At 47.1% G+C, this 20,373-nt stretch overlaps 1 protein-coding gene across 1 annotated transcript in view; it reads left to right on the top strand.

The window, feature by feature from the left end:
- The window catches only part of C6H11orf49 (chromosome 6 C11orf49 homolog), a 168,951-nt gene that overhangs the window by 133,475 nt on the left and 15,103 nt on the right, over positions 1–20,373 (top strand). The window contains 2 exon segments of the mRNA XM_043970904.1: positions 16,336–16,384; positions 16,386–16,418. Of these exon segments, the coding sequence (XP_043826839.1) occupies positions 16,336–16,384; positions 16,386–16,418 (82 nt within the window).

Here is a 20,373-nt window from a genome sequence, read left to right as displayed (position 1 = left end):
GTCTCTCTGATCTTTCCATCTTTATTTTTCTCAGTGTCATTTTACTTTTTAAGAACATTTTATTTGTTTTAATCAGTCAATATCTGCCTTTTTAAACTCCTACCTCAACCCTCCCCACATCCCTAATTGAGAAAAACAAAACCCATTACAAACATGTTTAGGCAAGAAAAACAAACTTCTACATTAGCTATGTCCAAAAACAATTTGTCTCATTCTGTATTCCGAGTCCCTCATGCCCTTATCAGGAAGTGAGGAATATGTTTCATCATTAGTCCTCTGCAGTTGCTCATGAGGCTGATAAAAATTCAGCACAATAGTATTCTATCCCTTTAATAGACCATAATTTGTTCAGCAATTCCCCCACCTATGGGCACCCCCCTCAGATTCTTCTTTGCCACCTCAAAAAGTTATATTTTTGTACATCCTTAGAGTTTATTTTGCTTAGGTCTAAACTTTGCCTTAATTCTAATTCCACATTCTAATTCCCCTCTTCTCTTCTCTTCTCTCCCTCCTAGTTCCCTATTAAGTGAAATGTATTTCTGTACCCAACTATTTGTGTGCGTTTTCTTCCTTCTTTTGACCAGTTTGTATGAGAATGAGGTTCAAATGTCAGCAGTTCCCCTCCACCCCCTCTTTCTTTTTGTATAGATATCTACTTGTGCACCCAATTATGTGAGATAATTTCCTTTCATCTTCCTTTCTTTTTTCCTCCCACCCCAATTGATTTCTCTTCCTCTTCCTTTTTTTTTCTTAAGATCATCAAGATATAACAAAACCACTCCCAGGTTTTGTCTAATTTCTGTGAACCCTGATGAATGCAGGGTCAGAGGGAATACATGTATCATTTCTTCAAATTTGAACATAGGCAGTCTATCTTTGTTTAGTCCTTGTCATTGTTGATCATGTCTACCTTTTTATGTTTCTCTTCATTCCTATATTTGAACTTAAAATCTTCTTTTCATCAGTATTGCTTGGAAAGTCCCCTATTTCATGAAAGGCCCATTTTTTCCCTGTAGCATCATATGCACATGGTTTTTCTGGGTAAATTCTTCTTGGCGGTAAGCCCATCCTTTGCCTTCTGAAATACCACATTCCAAGTTCTCCACTACTTTATGGTGGTGCCTACCAAGTCATGTGTGATTACATGGCTCCTTTGTACTTGAATTCTTTCTTTCTGACTGCTACAGTATCTTTTTATTTTACCTGGAAGTTCTATAATGTTCCTCGGAAGTTTCATTTTGAGGTTTCTTTCAGAAAGTGACTGGCAATTTCTGTTTCCACTTTGCCTTCTCCTTCTAGGTGATCTGAGCAGATCTCTTTTAAGATTTCTTAGGGGCAGCTAGATGGTGCAGTGGTTAAAGCACCGGCCCTGGATTCAGGAGTACCTGAGTTCAAATCTGGCCTCAGACACTTGACACTTACTAGCTGTGTGACCCTGGGAAAGTCACTTAACCCCCATTGCCTTAAAAAAAAAAAAAAGATTTCTTGAAATATGACATGTAGCAGCGTTTTATTTTTTCTGTTGGTGTTGCTGATTGTGAGCATGCTTTGAGATGAAAAAGCACAAGGTGATAACTTCCTTTTCTTTCTTAAAACTTGTTAAAAAAAAAATTGTTCACACGTTACTTAGGATGCCCTTACTTCAACAAAGGAGAAAGGAGTAGGAGAGCCTTAGAATTTATGAGGAAAAAAAACCCTATGACATACAATATACTGTATCAAACTATTTTACATGAATGATGCAAGTATTCTGAGGAAAAAATTGAACATCGTTAAAAAACAAGATGTTATGTAATAAATTTATTTTTCATAAATCTGAAGAAAAAAAGAAATATGACATTTAGGCTCTCTTTTTGATCATGGTGTTCAGAGTCCAGTGATTCTTAAACTTTTTCTCGATCTGTTTTCCAGGTCATTTGTTTTTTGCTTTATTTTGAGACATTTTATATTTTCTTCTATTTTCTCAGCCATTTGACTTTGTTTTAATATTCCTTGTTGCCAGTGGAGTCATTGGCTTCTATTTCTCTCATTTTAATGTTCAGGGAGTTTGTTGGTTGGTCCAGGTTTTATATCTGTTGTGCCAAGCTGTTAATTCCCTTTCCAATTCTTTCTTCAAGAGCTCTCATTCCTTTTCCGTTGTTTTTTTCTCCAGCACTCTCATTTCATTTATAAAAAGTATCAAATGAGACAATATTTATAAAGCCCTTAGCATAATGCCTGGCACATAGTAGATGCTTGATAAATGCTTATTCCTTTATCCTTCCTTTTTCCATTTTTTTCCTCTAGTTCTCTCATTCCATTTATAAAAACACACACACTTTAAACTCTTTTTTAAACTCTTGCTTCGTGTCTTACAGGAATTGTAGTTGAGTTTGTACCCGAGTTATTTTTTTCTCTGAGGCTTGGAGTCATTCTCTTCTGCTGATTTCGTGTCTTGAACATCCCTGCCACCACAATAGCTTATTTTGTGGGGTTCCTTTTTTTTGTTTGCCCATTCTTTCAACCTACTTCTTGATTTTGGACTTGGTGTTATGGCTGGGCTGCATTTCTGGAGAGAAGTTCTGGGCTGGTGCTAGTGCTGCTTTCCTGGGGTATCAAGTGATCTGTTTTCCAGGATATTGGGATCTGTAAGTGCTCCCAAAGTAATCTGATCCAGAGAAAAATCTGACTGCTGGCCCCATGGTCTAAGTTCTGCACCTGGGTTTTGGTGTGTACAAGAATAGACTGCTATTGGACTCCACCCCATGAGCCTCCTGGAAAGCTCTGTTGATTTAGCATGGCAGAACTGTAGAATCTCCTAGGATCTGAGATTCCTGCCTTGGTAATTCATCTGCAGGTTGAACTAGATGCTAAAAAATAGGGCCCTGTTTTGTGGCTGGGGTCTACTGCTGAACTTCCTCCCCTCCTCATACACAGCCCAGAGTCTGCCAAACCTGGACCACCACCACTGTGTGCAATTCCCCTTCTCAGTCTGTGCTGGTCCTGTGACCTGAAACCAGATGAAGGGTGACAAAGCTTCCAGTTGACACTTCATCCTGTCACAATGCTCCATATGGGTCCGAGAACTCCTCTGACTCTGGTATACAGCTTGGATGCTGGAGTCCTCCCTTTGCAGAGTATTCCTATCCTAACCGCTCAGTGTCCATAGACCTCCCTGCTTTCTCCCTTTGCTGAAACAAGTTGGACAAATGATTCGCTGTCACTTTTTCTGGATTTCCCCCCTCAGAATTCATTATGGTACACTGTCTAGACCTGTCTGGAGAAGTTTGTGAACAGGAGCCAAGGTACAGCTTCCTGCAGCTTTACCACCTTGACTTGACCTCCCTGCCATTTGCCTCCTTGTATAAGCCATTGGGAACCACCATGCTAGAATCTAAAAAGGGTTCCTCCACCCTCCTTGGTGCTGAAAAGATCGTAAACAGATCATCTACATCCTTCCTTGTGTCATCTTTCCAGTTTCATACTTTGATGACTTTACTCACTTTTGTGCAGACTCGCTTTTCCCTTCATTGTTTCATGATGCCCATGACTTTTCACCATCTTCCATAAACTTTATAAATGATTGTGTGTGAGGGCAGCTAGGTGGCACAGTGGATAGAGCACTGGCCCTGGATTCAGGAGGACCTGAGTTCAAATCTAGCCTCAGATACACTAGCTGTGTGACCTTGGGCAAGTCACTTAACCCTCATTGCACTGCCCCCCCCAAAATGATGGTGTGTGCTAAAGCAGGGCCGTTCTTGGTTCCGTATCTTTCTGCTCTTCCAGGAAATCAGGGTTGGTTCCCTGAGGCAGTTTTTGGGTTCTTTGGTTCTTGGTATGGAAGCTGTTTAAATTAGTTAACCTTCGTTAGGAAATGATGACAGTGGACAGAGAGAGAAGGAGACAGAGACTATGAGGGATGGATAGAGGGGTGGAGCTTTTATGAAGCACTTCATTATGTTCCAGGTTTTGTGCTAAGTGTTGAGGCTACAAGTGCAAGGAAACAAGTAAAACAGTCCTTGCCTTCAAGGAGCTTACATTCTAATAAGGAAAGAAAACAAAAAGAATCTGGAAGATGGGCTGTGAATGCACACAGCACCTGGGAAGTGACCTAAGGTAAGAGCTCACCTGACAGAGCCCAGGGTTGTTCCAGAAACAGAGTCCAAAGTCCCAGTTGGGGGGAAAAGGAAAAGTGAGATGGGTGGCTGGGGTGTAGGTAGCATGGTTTAGAAATAATGGCCAGGTCATTCTTCCTTTCTCCTAATAAATCCCTTTTTATCTTACAAGATTCATGATGAACTTCCAATTCTTTGGGTGAGCTAGCACCCCAATCTAGGTGACAAGTCTCCCCAACAGTACCACCTCACACATATCAGAGCGGCTAATACAACAAAAAAGGAAAATACTGGATGTCGGAGGTAATGTGGGAAAACTAGGATGCTAATCCACTGTTGGTGGAGTTGCAAATGGATCCAGCCGTTCTGGAGAGCAATTTGGAACTATTCTCAAAGGGCTATGGGACTGTGCATACTCTTTGATACAGCAATACCACTGCTAGGTTTAGATCCCAAAGACATCCCAAAAAAGAGGGGGGAAAAGACCTATTTGTACAAAAATATTTATAGCAGCTCTTTTTGTAGTGGTTAGGAATTGGGGATGGGGGGGATGCCCATCGTTTGGGGAATGGCTGAAGAAGCTGTGGTATATGATCATGTTGGAATATTGTTGTGCTATAAGAAATGACAAGCAGGATGAATTCAGAAAAGCCTCGAAAGACTTGATGTATAATGAAGTGAGCAGAACTAGGAGAATGTTATGCACAGAGACAGCAATATTCTACATTGAAGAACTGTGAATGACTTAAAAATTCTCATCAATACAATGATCCTATATAATCCCAAAGGACTAATGATGAAGCATACTATCCATCTCCAAAGAAAGAACTGATATTGACTGAACACAGACTGAAGCATGCTATTTTTCACTTTCTTTCTTTCCTTGTTTTTCTTTTATTTGAGTTTTCTTATACAAAGTGACTAATATGGTAATGTTTTACATAATTGCACTATATCTGATTGTTTACTGCCTCAGGGAGGGGAGAGTAGAGGGAGGAAAGAAGAGATAGAATATGAAACTCAAATCTTTAAATAAAAATGTTTATAATTTTTTTAAAAGAATATTAAAAAAATAAATAATAGCCAGGAAGAAATTATTTACAGTTACTTACATAACCTTCTTTAGGAAATGGTTATAATCTGTATCAATGTCTGTTCCTCCATTCATTTCCCAATTTTGAGTACCACTACATTTAAAACAAAACAAAACAAAGTCAGATTATAATTTTAATTGTATACCATATTGTTTTCTCATTTTTCTTCTAGTTTTGCATTAGTTTTTATTGTTCAGTCTTTCTAACTATACACAACTGATTCAGAAATGACTGACCCATGTCAGTGAGAACTTTTTTTAATCTGATAAAATCTGTTTAATCTGTCAAAATATAATCAGTTTTATTTTCTGTCATTTTATTTGATACTTCCCATGTACAGTGTATCCCAACTCCTTTCCCAAAGAAAGGATATTATTTAGGCTTGAAGCTTCTGTAGCCAGACAGATAACAACCTTCTGGAAAATGTAGTACAAAGAATTTCTCCCAATGAGTGATGCTGTCTGGGTCTGAAACATGATAGGAAATAAAGCCCTACGATTTTTCTCTTCGTCCCTGCTCAGTATACAGATGATTCCATACATGTAGCAGAATGTCCTGCTGGTACCTGTCATTCAACATGTCCAGAACTGAATTCACACACTTCATCTCTCCTCTAAAACCTGCCACCCCTCCCAGTTTCCCAGGCACCCAGGCTGAAGGCTTGGCAGCATCTCCTGCTGTGTCTCCCCGCCCTCATCCCCCGGCCACATCCAGGCAGTTTCAAAGGCCTGTCAACCCTACCTGCACGACAATTCTCACCTTCCCTTCTTCACCATGATGGGGCCTCCCACTTCTGACCTTGAGGACCCAGCCATCCTCCCTACCCCAGGAGCTACAGGCCTGAGCAGGCCGTTCACTGCCTTTGTCAAAAACCTTACCTGGCCATCTCTTGACTAGAGGTTGAAGAACTCACCCATTTAAGGCCTTCTCCTACCTGATGCCAGCCTCTCTTCCCAGACATATCGCATCATGTTCCCTCAGAAGCTCAGTTTCGAATCAATCTCTCTCTGAACTTGTTTTGTCTTTTCCTGCCCACGTATACCTGTACAGGCCATTCCCCACCTCTCCCCCCAACCTCCACATGCTTGAGACAGATTCCCTCCTCAATTCTACCTGCTGGAATCATTCTTTTCCCTCAAGGCCCAGCTTAGACCTCACCTTCTCTGTAAAAGGGACCTCTCCCTCCTTGAAGTTTCCTAGAACCCCTTATCTGGCAATTTCCTTTTCATCTGGTATATTTTGCCTACATTATCATTGGTCCAGATAATATCTAGTACAGGCCACTTGGATGCAGGATTTGTGTCATTTTTTCATCATTGCATCTACTCCTACACCTATCACAATACCTTGAATATTGTAGGTGCTTACTGAATGTTTGTCAGATTTGAATTGAATCACATGGGCCCTATCTTTTGAGATAGGGCATGGAAACTTAGCCCGAAGACGTTTCTGGACCTCTTGGGGCCTTGGGGTAGGTACCAAGGGCATCAAGATGAGTGCAGCTATCAGAAGTTCTCTCTTCCACTTTCCCTCCTTGCAGAAGAGAACTGAGAAGTATTTACTCAGCTGTGGCTTGTGCACAAAGCCTCAGTGCCCCAGAGACAGGAAGGAATAGTGTGGTCGTGCCCTGGACTGCCCGTATCTTTCCGAGCAGCTCTTGGCAGACCATCCTGGGTAAAGGCAAGTGCCATTATTTGAGATGAGCTCTCACAACTGTCCCCACTGAAAACTGTGGAGACTCCCTCTCAGCTGTGGTGTTTGTTCTCCCTTCTATCAAGTAGGTACTCGTTGAGATTGGGTAGCCTTTCCAGCCGGAGCTCCCCACGATGCAATTATATTGCACCATTTCCCCCCAAAATGACCACTGTTAAACCCTGAAATATCTAAGGCTGAGCCTTGATCCAGAGACGATGGTAAGAAGCTGCTCTGAGTCCTGAGGCTAGCCTTCTGTCACTGCTTTCCTTGGGTAAAAACCATCCTGACCCTGGGAGCTGCCCCATTTCCTGGGCAGAGAGGAGAGATGGAGGCTGACAGCCAGGCATCACTGCTGCCCTTCTAAGGAAATCAGACATTTGGAGCCACCCAGGGCTCTGTGATGAGGAGACAGTGACTAAGCAGCCCCACACAGCTTCAGAGGCAAGAATTTGCCACAGTGAGAAGACCAGATGGAGGAAAAGGCAGAGTAAGATCATTATCTTTCTTCCACCCTTCCCCTGCAGGCCAGCATGGGAGAGCATATGAGGCAATCCCTACTGACTGGGCTGGCGTCATTGCCTCAACCCAGAAGCATCATCCATCTCTTCCTAAGCATGATGTGGGGTGGGAACAGCAGAAGAAAAAAATCTTTGGAGTCAGTGGATTGATTGCCTTTAGGAGTGGACACCCCATTAGTTATAAATTGAGCTTCTGCCAAGCAAACCCTTATTTTCCCACTGATATTTTAGAGAATTGGAGCTGGGTTCCCATGGGTGGAAAATCTAATAAACTGAGTTGAAAATTTTGACCGAGTGAAGAAGGTGTGATGCACAATGGACAACAGCCGTTTCTAAGACCTTTGGGAGGACTCTGAGGCCTGAAACCAAGGGAAGTTTACTTGGTGTGCTTGACTCCATGTCTTTATGATGGGGGAGGAGCCTATGTAGGGAAAGGGTACTGGGAAATGACAGGGATGTAAAAGGAAAACGGCATGAGCAAAACACAGACACACGTGCCTTTCCTGATAGGTATACAAACACACACACACACACACACACACACAAACACAAGGACAGATTATGTTCATACCCTTGTATAACATGTATTCATTATGTGTGTTCACGTAAATGTGTGAACATGCAAGAGAGTTTTGACTGCTGTTTCCTGAAGCAAAAACCAAAACCCCCTATCTCTTACTCAAGAGAGGAGAAAGCCCCACATCACATGGTCAGACAGACAGACACCAAACTACAGGCCAGCTGGGCACTAATCACTTCCTAACTAATTGGCTTGGCCATATGCAGAAGCCATTGGAGCGGCTTCAAGCCAACTCAGATCTTGATCTTGAACTTTTTCCCCTCTGTACTTCTGGGGGGACTTTTCCTTTCCACAAACCACCCACAGGTAAAAGGTGAAGTTGCTACTTATGTAGTGTCAAAAGAAGAGGCAGGGGGGCAGCTAGGTGGAGCAGGGGATAGAGCACCGGCCCTGGATTCAGGAGGACCTGAGTTCAAATTCGACCTCAGACACTTAACACTTACTAGCTGTGTGACCCTGGGCAAGTCACTTAACCCTAATTGCCTCACTTTAAAAAAAAAAAGAAGAGGCAGATAGTGGAAGGTCTGATTCTTGAGAGGAAATTAACCATTATAGTCATGGTTCCTATCACCGTGACTATGACAGATGAGTCATGTGATAGACATGATGCTGGTCTTTATATCCAGTAAAGAAGAACTGGGATTGAACATTTGCTAGAGATGTGTTTAGTTGTTTGACCCTGAGCAAGTCACCTAGCCTCTCACAGTCTCATTTTCCTTAACTATAAAATGAGGTATAATACAAATTATAACACTGACCTCAGAGAATTGTCCTGAGGATCAACTGAGATGATGTATGGTCAAGCACTTTGGAAACCTTAAAGTACTAGATAAATGCCAATTGTTTGGGGGATTTTGTTGTTGTTGTTTGTGGGGCAGTGAGGGTTAAGTGACTTGCCCAGGGTCACACAACTAGTAAGTTGTCAAGTGTCTGAGGCTGAATTTGAACTCAGGTCCTCCTGAATCCAGGGCTGGTGCTTTATCCACTGTGCCACATAGCTGCCCCTAATTATTATTATTTTTTTTAAAGAGAGAGAGAGAGAAGAGGCAGCTGAAGAGGGTGACAGAGCCCTGGGCTCGGACCCAAAACTCTGCAGTTCTAGGGATCCCACTTGGGAGCTGTGTGACCTGGGGCCAGTCACTTAACCTTGTAAGGCTCAGTTTGCCCATCTCTAAGAGGACAACAGTATCTGAAAAATCTTCCAGGGTTGTTCTGAGATGAGATGTGGGAAAGCTCTTTGAAAAGAGTAACATGTGGGGCAGCTAGATGGCACAGTGGTTAAGCACCAGCCCTGGATTCAGGAGTACCTGAGTTCAAATCCAGCCTCAGACACTTACTAGCTATGTGACCCTGGGCAAGTCACTTAACCCCAATTGCCTCACCAAAATAAAATAAAATAACACATCTCCTTAAAGAAAAGAGTAGGGGCAGCTAGGTGGCGCAGTGGATAAAGCACCGGCCCTGGAGTCAGGAGTACCTGAGTTCAAATCCGGCCTCAGACACTTAACACTTACTAGCTGTGTGACCCTGGGCAAGTCACTTAACCCCAATTGCCTTACCAGAAAAAAAAACAAAACAAAAGAAAAGAGTAACATGCACCATAAATGTCAATTGCTGTTATTGTTTTGGTTGTTATCACCACCATCATCATTGCAGTAGGAAACCATATTTGACACCCAGAAGACCTGGGTTCAAGTCCCACCTCAGACACATACTAGCCACTAAAACTCTCCGTCTCCCAGGCAACGGCCTGGGACCACAAATTACCAAGAAGTTGCTAATGTGTATTGGAGAGAAGGAGTCTCCACACTGGGAGTTCTCCCCACTGATAAAATCACAGGTGCAGGGGGTAGGAGGGAAGAGTTAGCATGAGGTAATAGAAAGATCAGTGGCTTTGGAGTCAAGGGACCCGACTTCTGACCCTTACAAGGAGGCTCACCCTAGTCAAGTCACTTATCCTCTCTATGCCTTGGTTGTTTCATCTATATGATAACAATATTTAGGGGGCAGCTAGGTGGCGCAGTGGATAAAGCACTGGCCCTGGAGTCAGGAGGACCCGAGTTCAAATCCAACCCCAGACATTTAACACTAGCAGTGTGACCCTGGGCAAGTCATTTAACCCTCACTGCCCTGCAAAAAACCAAGATAACAATATTTTTATGAATCCTGTCATGTATTATCTACCCCCATGGTTGTTGTGAGGAGATGTATGTCAACCCAGAAGCATTTGTATTTTATGAATTTCACTTCTTTAGGACCTGTGACTCCATCGGTTATGGTAACCCTACTTCCTCTACTAGTATAGATTAGAATCCCCTGGGAGCCAAGGACACATGCCCTGTAGCTACCCTGTCCTTAGCTCACTGGGCTGCTCCTCCAACAAGATCTGGAGTCCACCACCAGGCCCGTGCCCCTCCACTGGAGACTCAAGAATCCCACTCTTCTACAGGCCACCGTGATGCCTGAATGGAGTTTTCTTGTTTTGATTCTCATCCCAGCGTTCAGAAAATGATGAAAAGAAAAGCCGCTCCCTTCAGACCGCCATGTTGCTTTGGGGATGGGGATGAGAATGCCCATTAGTCAACAGCCCTGGCCACCCACAGTCCTGGGAGAGAAGTGTGCTCTGACCTTGATCTTGTCCCAAACTCCACTTTGGTTTTGCCTTTGAACTTTCAGGACCTGCTGCTGGAATCTTCCCTAATTGCGGGGGATTCCTCGGGAGAAGAGAAGGCAGGGGCTTCCCTGCACCTGCCAAAAGCACGGCTCCTTCCAGAGGCAGAGGAGCGCTGTTGGTGGGTCCCTCGGGCACAGGGCTTGGTTCCTTCCTTCCCCTGCAGCTTCTTGGGTGCATCTGTTTGCAGGGCTTTCCTGTTGACTGTAATTAGAACCTTTCAGACTAAACTTCTTCCATAAAAAGGTCCAATTCACATGAATTGTCTCCTTGATGCAGCGCACCTGGGGCTATTTAGCTCCTGCCGTTTGCTAAGGGTGGGAACAAGCCCTCCTGCCCCCCACACAGCCTCGGATAAGATCCAGGACCATTAAGGAGTGCTTTTCCTAAAACTAAAGCCATGCTTCCTCCTCCCAACGGGATGCCTCCCCCATCTCCTCGGGCAGTGACTCTGGGGCCTCAAAGGCCATGGCAGCAGACACAAGCCCTGCAGAACTGGCATGTCCCTCTGGCTTAGAAAGGCTTCCTAGGCCTGGTGTCCCAGAGGAGCCGAACTGACCCCCTTGGCCAGGGGGGTGATGAAGTGTTTTTTTTTTTTTTGTGGGCCAATGAGGGTTAAGTGACTTGCCCAGGGTCACACAGCTAGTGTCAAGTGTCTGAGGCCATATTTGAACTCAGGTCCTCCTGAATCTAGGGCCGGTACTTTATCCACTGTGCCAGCTAGCTGCCCCGGGGGTGATGAATTTTGAAGTCTATAGTAGAGAGGCTGTGATCTGCATTGGTGGAGAAACCACCCACACCTGGAAAAGTGCAGATCCCTGAAGTCTATCCTGAAGCATCACCTGGGAGACCCTCGGCCCCCCTCCCATCTCCACAGGGATCATGAAGCAGCCTCTCAGAACACCTGGGCAGATGTGTCTGGAAAGGTCCAAACCTCCAAACACTGCTGCCAGGTAATGCTCGAACGGTACCAGTGGTCTTAGCCTCCTGATAATCTCTGGGGTGGGGCCCTGCTACCTCCCCTCACTGAGGCTACTCATGCAGCCACTGTCTTCTGCATGAAGCCACTCCGATCCCCACCCCACCCCCAGCATCTGGGAACTTCCCACCCAGGTTGTCCTATAGTTAACCGCTCTCTCTATATTGGCTCTTTATTCTCTGGCTGTGTATATATGCTTGTCCCCGTGAGGAAGAACCCTTCATTCTTGGTCCTTGGGTCCCCAACACGTAGCACAAAGCCTGACCCACAACAAGCACTTAATAAATGCTTCTTCATTGACCATTTGGTTCAAGGCATTTATCAGCCAAGCTTCTGCTTTTTTTTGCCTTTGATGGTGGACAGATTTTAAATTTAAATGCAAGGGGCAGCTAGGTGGTGCAGTGGATAGAGTGCTGGCCCTGGAGTCAGGAGTACCTGAGTTCAAATCCGGCCTCAGACACTTAACACTTACTAGCTGTGTGACCCTGGGCAAGTCACTTAACCCCAATTGCCTCACCCAAAAAAAACCAATTTAATACAAATGCTATCACTCACCTACTCCTGGATATTCACTTTTATAATGTCAGACTCCAGCTGAGCAAGTGCTACTGAGTGGCAAATGCCTTTCTGCCTTTCAGGTCCCCTTAACCCAAACGGCCATTCTGGAAGAGATGGAGCTGTCCTCTTGGAAGCATCTGGGTGGTGAGGTGGATAAGAGCTGGGCCTGGAATCAGCAAAACCTGAGTTCAAATCCAGCCTCAGGCACTTCCTAGCTGTATGACTCTGGGCAAGTCTCTGAACCTTGGTCTTTCTGTTTCCTTATCTATAAAATGAGGGTCTTCATATCACCTGCCTCCCAGGATTGTTGTAAGGATCAAATAAGAGACTGTAAAGCCATTTAGCACAGTGCCTGGAACATAGTAGTTGTTATCATTTGTCCTTTGTTCTCCAAGAGAACCGTGACACCAGGGGACTTCATGACTTGCAGTGAATTGGACTTAAGTGAGGGAGGGCTGTGCAAGGGCTCTCTCCTCCAGAGCCATCTGGAACCAGTGGCAAGATATGCATCAGGACGACTGGAGATGGCCCTGGATGTTTAAAGCAATTGGGGTTAAGTGACTTGTCCAGGATCAAACAGCTAGTAAGTGTCTGAGGTGATATTTGAACTCAGGTCCTCCTGACCCCAGGGCCAGTGCTCTATCCACTGCACCATCATAAGTGCTTAATGAATGCCTGTTTCCTTGCTTCCCTGTTGCTCACTCTTTTCCAGTAAACGTTAAATGAAAATGGTTAACTTCATGGGCAGGAAGTTGTTATTCCCCTCTCTTGCGTGCCTTGCTTGTCTAGAGGGTATGTCTAGGAGTTGGGAGCCTTTGCTTGGGACTTTGAATGGCCAAAGTGTCCCTGGCTGCTAATCGATCCGTTCCCAACTCATTCTGCCCTCTGAAACCTCTTTTATTACTAACACATTCCTTTACCTTTCATCTTAGACACATGCCTTCCCCTAGAAGGCTCTCTGTCTGTATCTTGTGTGTGGTTTTCTTTGTGTAGGTTCTTCCCCAATGTCCTCCCAGAATGGGAGTTCAGTGATATGGCTGGTCCCTTCAGGTGCCTTCAGTGGGACTGGAGGATTATAGAAGCCCCTGACAGGAAGCGGGAACTCACCGTGGGCTCATCTTCCGGGGGAATCTCAGCCAGGCTAGTGCTAAGGCCCTGGGAAGAAGCCCTGGGGCTCCTGGGAGGGAGGGAGCAGGATGTTGATTGTTTATGGGTTCCTGTGACTCAGTCCTTTGTGGTTTTCCAGGCTTTCAGTGAGGTGATATAAGGCTATCTTGTGTGCCATGTGTGGTGTTAGCTTCAATGCTCACAGAAGGATTGAGGGCTCTAAGGGAAGAGCTGTGTCTGTCATTACTGGGGGGCAGAATGAGCCAATTCTGGGGTCACCAGTTAAAATCCTGGACGGAAGCACAAGCCAAGAGTCATTCACTTGTGGGAGAAGCCCCCGGATTGAGTGTGGTTGATATGGGGCCTGATGTGAAGTGGCGGGTCATGGGTTATCATGACAGAGAGAAAAACTTTGTTAAAGGAACTCCAGGGGCTTTCTGAGATTCCTTCTGGGAGCAAGGAAGCAGATACCTGAAGTACCTGTTTGAGAGAAGCATCCAGAAAGTGAACAGCACACCCTCCCTTTCTCTTCTCCCTTCCCTTCTCTCTCTCTGTCTCTCTCTCTCTCTCTGTCTCATCTCTGTCTCTCTGTCTCTCATCTCTGTCTGGTCTCTGTCTTTCTCTCTGTCTTTGTCTCTCCGTCTTTGTCACTGTCTCTATGACATTTACGCTCTAGGGAGCTTCGGTCTTGCTTTCTCCATCAATGACTGATGACTAACAGCCGTTTTAGCCTCATGAGGATGGCATAAAGATCTGAGAAGATATTTGGTGTCGGATAAGTGTCAGAGACCCAGAGAGGTTAAGTAATTTGTCCAGAGTCTCCCAGGATTTGAACCCAGGTCACCTGCCTTTAAGTGCAGGTCACTTTCCACTGTTCTGTGCTGTCTGAGAAGGAACTAATGCTACACGGTCCTCCTTGCCAGGGAGAGTTCCTCTCCCCAAAGGGAATCATTAAGTGGGGTAAATTTTCATATTTCTTCTCCTGTACCTTAATTGTGGCATGGAGGGGGTGCTGGTCTGGCGCAGAATACCTCATAGGATTATGGGTTTTGGCTGGTCATGCTGAGGTACAAAGGCATGGAGTGTGGCCTGACCACAGATGGAGGGAGTCTTGTCCGAACACCCAAGCCAATAGGACTCAGCAACTCATCCCAGGCTGCCCACAAGGTTATGAACTTTTCATCTACTGAGGCAGTAAGGGGGGCAGGGAGATGGGTCAGTGAAGCCACAGGACCATGAAATACTTAACTCAGTCGTACGTATTGCCCCATTCGTTGATCAAATAACCAGATCATTTGTGATTGTTTTAATGTAGGGAATATCTGATGAGATGGGTAGCTTATAAGATAAGTCCTAGTAAATTAACTGAGGCACAAAGGTTGAGCGACTTGCCCAGACTCACATAGCTAGGAAGTATCAGAGGTGGGATTTGAACCCAGGTATTTTTAACTCTAACATTCTGCCCATTGAACCACACTGCCTCTGCGCATGTCGCCATTACTGTGTCTACATATGTGGTATTCCTAGTATTCCGCAATATAAAGTTTGCCCCGTTTCTGTTAATATTTCTGAAAGTGTTCTGAAGGCACCTGGATTCATATTCATTGTTGATACCTCCTCTCCTCAGTGTTTTGGAAAGAGAAGCAGAGGAAAGGCCTATAGGACCCCAGAAAGAAAACCTGTGTTTGTCCCTTCCTCGCTTTCCTCTGTTCCCCCCGCCCAAAGACGCAGAAGAGCCGACTGAGCTTGGGTAGCCCAGAACACCCCCTGGGCCCTGTCCAAGGTCAAACAGTTGAAGAGAAAGGCCAAGGCCACAAAACCCGCCATGATCCTTTGACCGACATTGACGCCGAGACTGTTCCTTTGGTATCTTGGGCCTTGTTGATGTGGTTAGTCTAATTCTCTGCCCCACCTTGGACTGAGCTTGGATGAAACAGTGGTAGGAACCCAAACCTATCCCTAGGGACCGATGGGTTTTTCTTGGAAAAGCATCAGCTCAACTGTCCCGGGGAAGGGAATCTGGATTTTTGTGCCTGGCCAAAGAAGCCAACCTTCTCTGATCATCAGCTCCACCTCCAGAGTGTGGCTGTGCCCTCTGGATCCCCTTGCTTACCCTCCTCCCCTGCTGGGACTGCTTGGTGTCACTTGCATCTCACTTTACCACTGGCACTTCCTTCCATAGTTTAAATGTTTTTGTAGAGAGAAATTCTTGCAAATTGCTGCTGTTGGGCTGATCTACAGCCTTTGGATTGAGAACATGCAATCACAAGCAACTTTTGAACATCGGTCTCTTCGCTTTCCCTTGGGATCCCATAAGCCTCCCCTGGGTTTTGCCTCTCTGGGTCTCCTTGCTGAACCACAGAACCGAGCCTCACTGCTCGCTCACAAGGCACTTCCTTTTTACTTTGTGATTCATTTGGTTGCTTCTCTTGTATACTTTGGATCTCTGCTCTGTTCTTCCCTAGAATAGGATGACCCTATTGTCTCTGCAGACTTCCCAAGAGACCAGCCCGCTGCCATGCTGGATGACAAAGTAAGAAACTCTGTGGGTTCTTCTCTGTGCTGCCCCGCGCCCCGCCCCCGTCCATTGCAAGACTCAGTTGGCCTCAGGACTCCTTCCAGATGTTGTGGTGGATGGTCCTCAAGCATGTTGTGGTGACTGTTACTGGTGCCAGTGGATTTCAGCACATTTATCCAGCTTTGAAATGATTCCTTCTTCCAATATTTATATACAAGTCAAACCAAAGGCTGACATTCAAGGCACCCCTCTGTTACCTCTGTTCACCCCACTGCTTCCCACCCAGTAGACTTCACTAACTCCTGCAGCCCCTGTGCGGGCCAAGACCTTGTGGCCAGGCCCCTCCAGCAAGCGCCTGTAGCTTCTAGGCCCAGCCCTAGAGTTTACCAAAGAGTGGACCCTTCATCTTCTGGTCTTTCTTTAAGGGCAGTTCTGCTGAAAGTCATTCTGGGCCTGGGAATGGGAAGGAGGCGACGCAAAAAGGGGGGGATCTAATGTTGTCCCTTCTGTTTCCCCTGCAGATTTGCTGACCATGAAGGAATACCACTGTTTGCTGCAGTTACTCTGCCCAACTTCCCACTGAGCTCACTCAGAAGGCAGCCAGGTAGACAGACCTTCTCCTTGGCCCTAACTGTACGTGGGGGAATCTTTGAACCTGGGATGGGGAAAATTGGGTGGAAATTAGGCTCAGAGCAGAGCCATGCTAGAGAAGGGGCAATGGAAGGAGAGGCCCCCAGGAATGCTCAGTATCCGCACTTTCGTAAAGTGGGGCCTACGGCTCTCCTGGGATAACTGTGGCAGAGCCCAGGGTTTGGATGAGTCTGAAAGTGGGAATGAAAAGATGACGAGGACTGGCACAGCCTCCAGGAATGAAGGCACAAGAGCTGTCAGTGATTCATAAGAAGAGGACTTGGGGGTGGGATGCAGGTATGGAGGCGGTAAAGCATTGGTTGAGGTTTGAGGGGAAAGAAACATTTACTGGTTTACTACTAAACCCAAAGAGACTTAGCTACCAGAAAAACTTGGCATAAAAAGTCTGGGAACATGGGGGCAGCTAGGTGGCGCAGTAGGTAAAGCACCAGCCCTGGATTCAGGAGGACCTGAATTCAAATCTGGCCTCACACACTTGACACTTACTAGCTGTGTGACCCTGGGCAAGTCACTTAACCCTCATTGCCCTGCAAAAACAAAACAAAACAAAAAGTCTGGGAACTCCAGCTCTCTCTGTCACTGGTCGTACACTCTCTAACCCTTTTGACCAAGTCAGAAGGTGGTTGAGGTCTGCCTCAGGGAACCTTGATTTTCTAAGTAGAAAACTTGAATTAGGGTGGCAAACAGGAGTGAAGATGTAGCCTGAAAACATTCCCCTATGCCCCCTTCCTTGCTATCCTGACATGTTTTGAGTCTGTCTCCCAGAAGCCTGCCCGGTAGTCCAGAAGAGGACCTGCGTGCATGCATGCACACATGCAGGCACACGTGCACCACGTCCATTAAGAAGCCTTCCTTGGCCTTGAGTCTATTCCTGGCACTTTCCGGTGTCATGAGATCAGTACAAGGCCACGCTCTGACCCCCACTTCAGTTGACTGCCCTTCTCCCATTGGCAGCTGCTCTTCAAGGTTCAGGTTCCCAGTGTTCTGCCCTCCCCAAACATGAACAAACAAACCCCAAAAGACTCACTCCTCAGGAAATCGGGAAGTCTCCCTCTGCCAGAGACAGATCCCCAGTGGAATTCCCACTGCTGCAGGCCATTTGGCAGCTCATGACTCTGAAGCGAATTTCACCGGCCATGTGTAAGACTTGTTTTGGAATCATTTCTAGACACCTTGTCTTTTTTCATCTCTCTCCACACACACCCAGTACACTTCTAAGGAAAGACTTCTCCAAGAGCAGCACACAGGTCAAAGCCCAAGTCTCGGGCCCTGCCGTTTCAGATCTGTGTGCTAGCGGAAGAGCCCTGGATGGCTCTGAGCTGAAAAAAATGTGTCCCACCTCGCATCCCAACTGAATGGGTCTGCCCCGAATGAACCATAACAGGGTTTCCCTTGGGGTTTCGACCTGCTGAGGAAGACCCAACCCCAAAGAAGAATTCTCTGGAAAAGTCCAGACTGGAGGTTTGAATACGGTCAGCTGGCAGACAGAAGGGGGCCCAGATCCTCCAGTCTGACCTTTGACGCATCCCAGTTGGTATTGGGAGCAGGACTCCCGCCACCTCCTCTCCTATAGGCTGCTCCCAATTCTAACCTCACTTCCCACTTATTCCCCTTGCTGCCTGAGCCCTCGTCCTCTTTCTCCATGGGAGGGGAGGATGATGGGCTTCCCCAGCAACTTCCCATGGCACCAGCTACTGCTAGTTTGCTTCCCAGACCTTCCGACCCAACGGATCACAGGACATAGAACAAGATCGTTTTATCCAAGCCCCTCTCACAGACGTGGAAACGAAAGCCCGGAGACTAGGAGTGACTTGCCCAGTCACAGAGCCAGCCCTTGGGCCTGAGGACTTGGGATTACTTGCTGCTGGATGGACAGGGGTAGTCACAGCATGTGTCAAGGACCACCAGCTCCTGGTCTCTGACAAGGAGCCCCTGCAGCCAAATTGTGTCCATAGCATCACGGCTGAAATTCTTTGCCCAGGGAGCCTCTGACAGGAATATTGTGGCGGTCCAGTCCCAACGTCGGGGAGATGATGGGGGTGACATTCAGGCCCTGATCCTCCTAAGAGGGGATCACACTTAGGCAGAGGTTCATGATCCCCCATTCTCCTTGTATGAGCATCTGCAGTCCCTAGAACTGTACATCGATGCCCTTCCAAGGCCGGGCTTCTCCCCACCCCATTTCAGGTTGGTGTCAGTATAAGAAGGTTGGGGACATCCTACCTGAGAGCTACTTGGCTGTTGTTATGCTGCTCCTGCCTCAGGAGCAGGGCCGATGGAGGATGTTAGCCCTGGGAGGAGCCGCAGCTGGAAGAAGAACCGAGGACTCCGTGGCCCTGGTGGGCTTACATCCACAGGGCCCTGGGGCCCGGGGACAGGCAGCAGAAGGAGGCTTTGGTCTGGGATGATGTTTGTGTCAAGGAATTTAATCCACAAAAGCTGCTCATAAACTGGAGGGCCCCATTCAGGGGACAGGCTTTGCACATCTGCAGGCTGCGTGTACTGTTAGCCAGCGGCACAGACCCAGGTCGAGACAGCAGGTGGAGGAAGGAGCTTCAGGCACATTGAAGGACCTCGCTTAGCCGGGCGATCCCCTCTTCTCTTCATCCAGTCAGTTAACAGCGATCTCAGACTCAGATGGCCCAAGTCACTGGAGCACCTCCTTCCCCCTCCTTCAGGGCTCACAACCCTTGTGCCTCCTCAGCCCCCCAGGGTGCAATGAGAGGTCGCCGGGCTCCGGAAGACACAGTGATTAGAACAGCTGAACTAGCTCCATTGGGCCACGTTAGCATGGCCCAGCCTCAGGGGAGAGAGAGCTGGGATCTGGGATCTGGGCTCAAGTCCTAACCAGGATCCTTATATAACCTCTGACCCATGAAGTGAAGGGGTTACACCTGAGGGCCTCCATGACCCATGATGGAGTCTTCCCCTTGCTCCAGGCTGACCCCATTGGCCTTTACGAAGCGCCTAAAAGTCTGAATTCCCCATGCAGTGGCATGAACCACACCCAGCTGCCTGCGGTTCCTCGGGACTCACCTCTGAGCCCACCAGAATGTTAGCTCCCCTCCTGAGTCAGAAATGTCTGGGGAAATCCCTGCTACCCGCTTCACTGGGACTTAACAAGCACACAGAGGACCAGGGTCTGCTGCATTGTTGATTGAGGGGCCCACGTGATGGCTGCAGTGACGCTGGGGACAGGGGAAGGGGCATTTGTGAAGCTGCCTACCCTCCACACTGGCCCTCTGCACGAACTCTCACTTACAGGCTCTGAGGTGAGAGAGCTCGTCCTCCTGCCCTGCCCCAGAGCTCTCCGTTCCGACTCGGTGCTTGACAAAGAAAGTTTTCCCTTTGGTGGCAGGAGCTGAAGACTTCAAAGGCCAGAGATCTCCAGGCCAGAGCTCTCTGAGTCTCTAGGAGCTGTTGCTATGCAACGATAACAAATACTAGGAGGGCAGGGGAGGGCAGCAAATGTCCGGGAGAATGACTGAGGCAAACAGCAGCATGGTTTTATTAACATCCAGAGCATGAAGGAACTCCAGGTGCAGCTGGAGTGTGGGGTGGTGTCATTCTTACTTTGGTGGCCTGGGGACCAGGCGTCCTGGAGGACTGCTGGACAGGCCCTTCTTCCCCAACAGACGGGATCTGGAGCTGCTTCCCACAGGGAATCAAGATGGGCCACCCTCCTCCCCCCATGTTTGCTCACCCAGTCGGGCCTTTCTGATGCCCTTAGAACTGGCAGAGCCCAAGAGACTTGAGTTCCCAGAGGAGCCTGGGGCAGGCTGAATCTGTGCAAGTGGGAAGTTTTCCTGGGGAGCCATGATGCCAGCTCACTGGCCCCTTCTCTTCCTTCTCTGAGGATGGGACAGGGGGCAGGTGCAGTGCTGTCTCTTGCTAATGGCTCTGACTGT

The sequence above is a fragment of the Dromiciops gliroides genome, chromosome 6 (genome assembly GCF_019393635.1).
Source record: "Dromiciops gliroides isolate mDroGli1 chromosome 6, mDroGli1.pri, whole genome shotgun sequence".
NCBI lineage: Eukaryota > Metazoa > Chordata > Mammalia > Microbiotheria > Microbiotheriidae > Dromiciops > Dromiciops gliroides.
The sequence above is the reverse complement of the archived record's forward strand: the minus strand, read 5'-3'. Positions and strand labels throughout refer to the sequence as shown.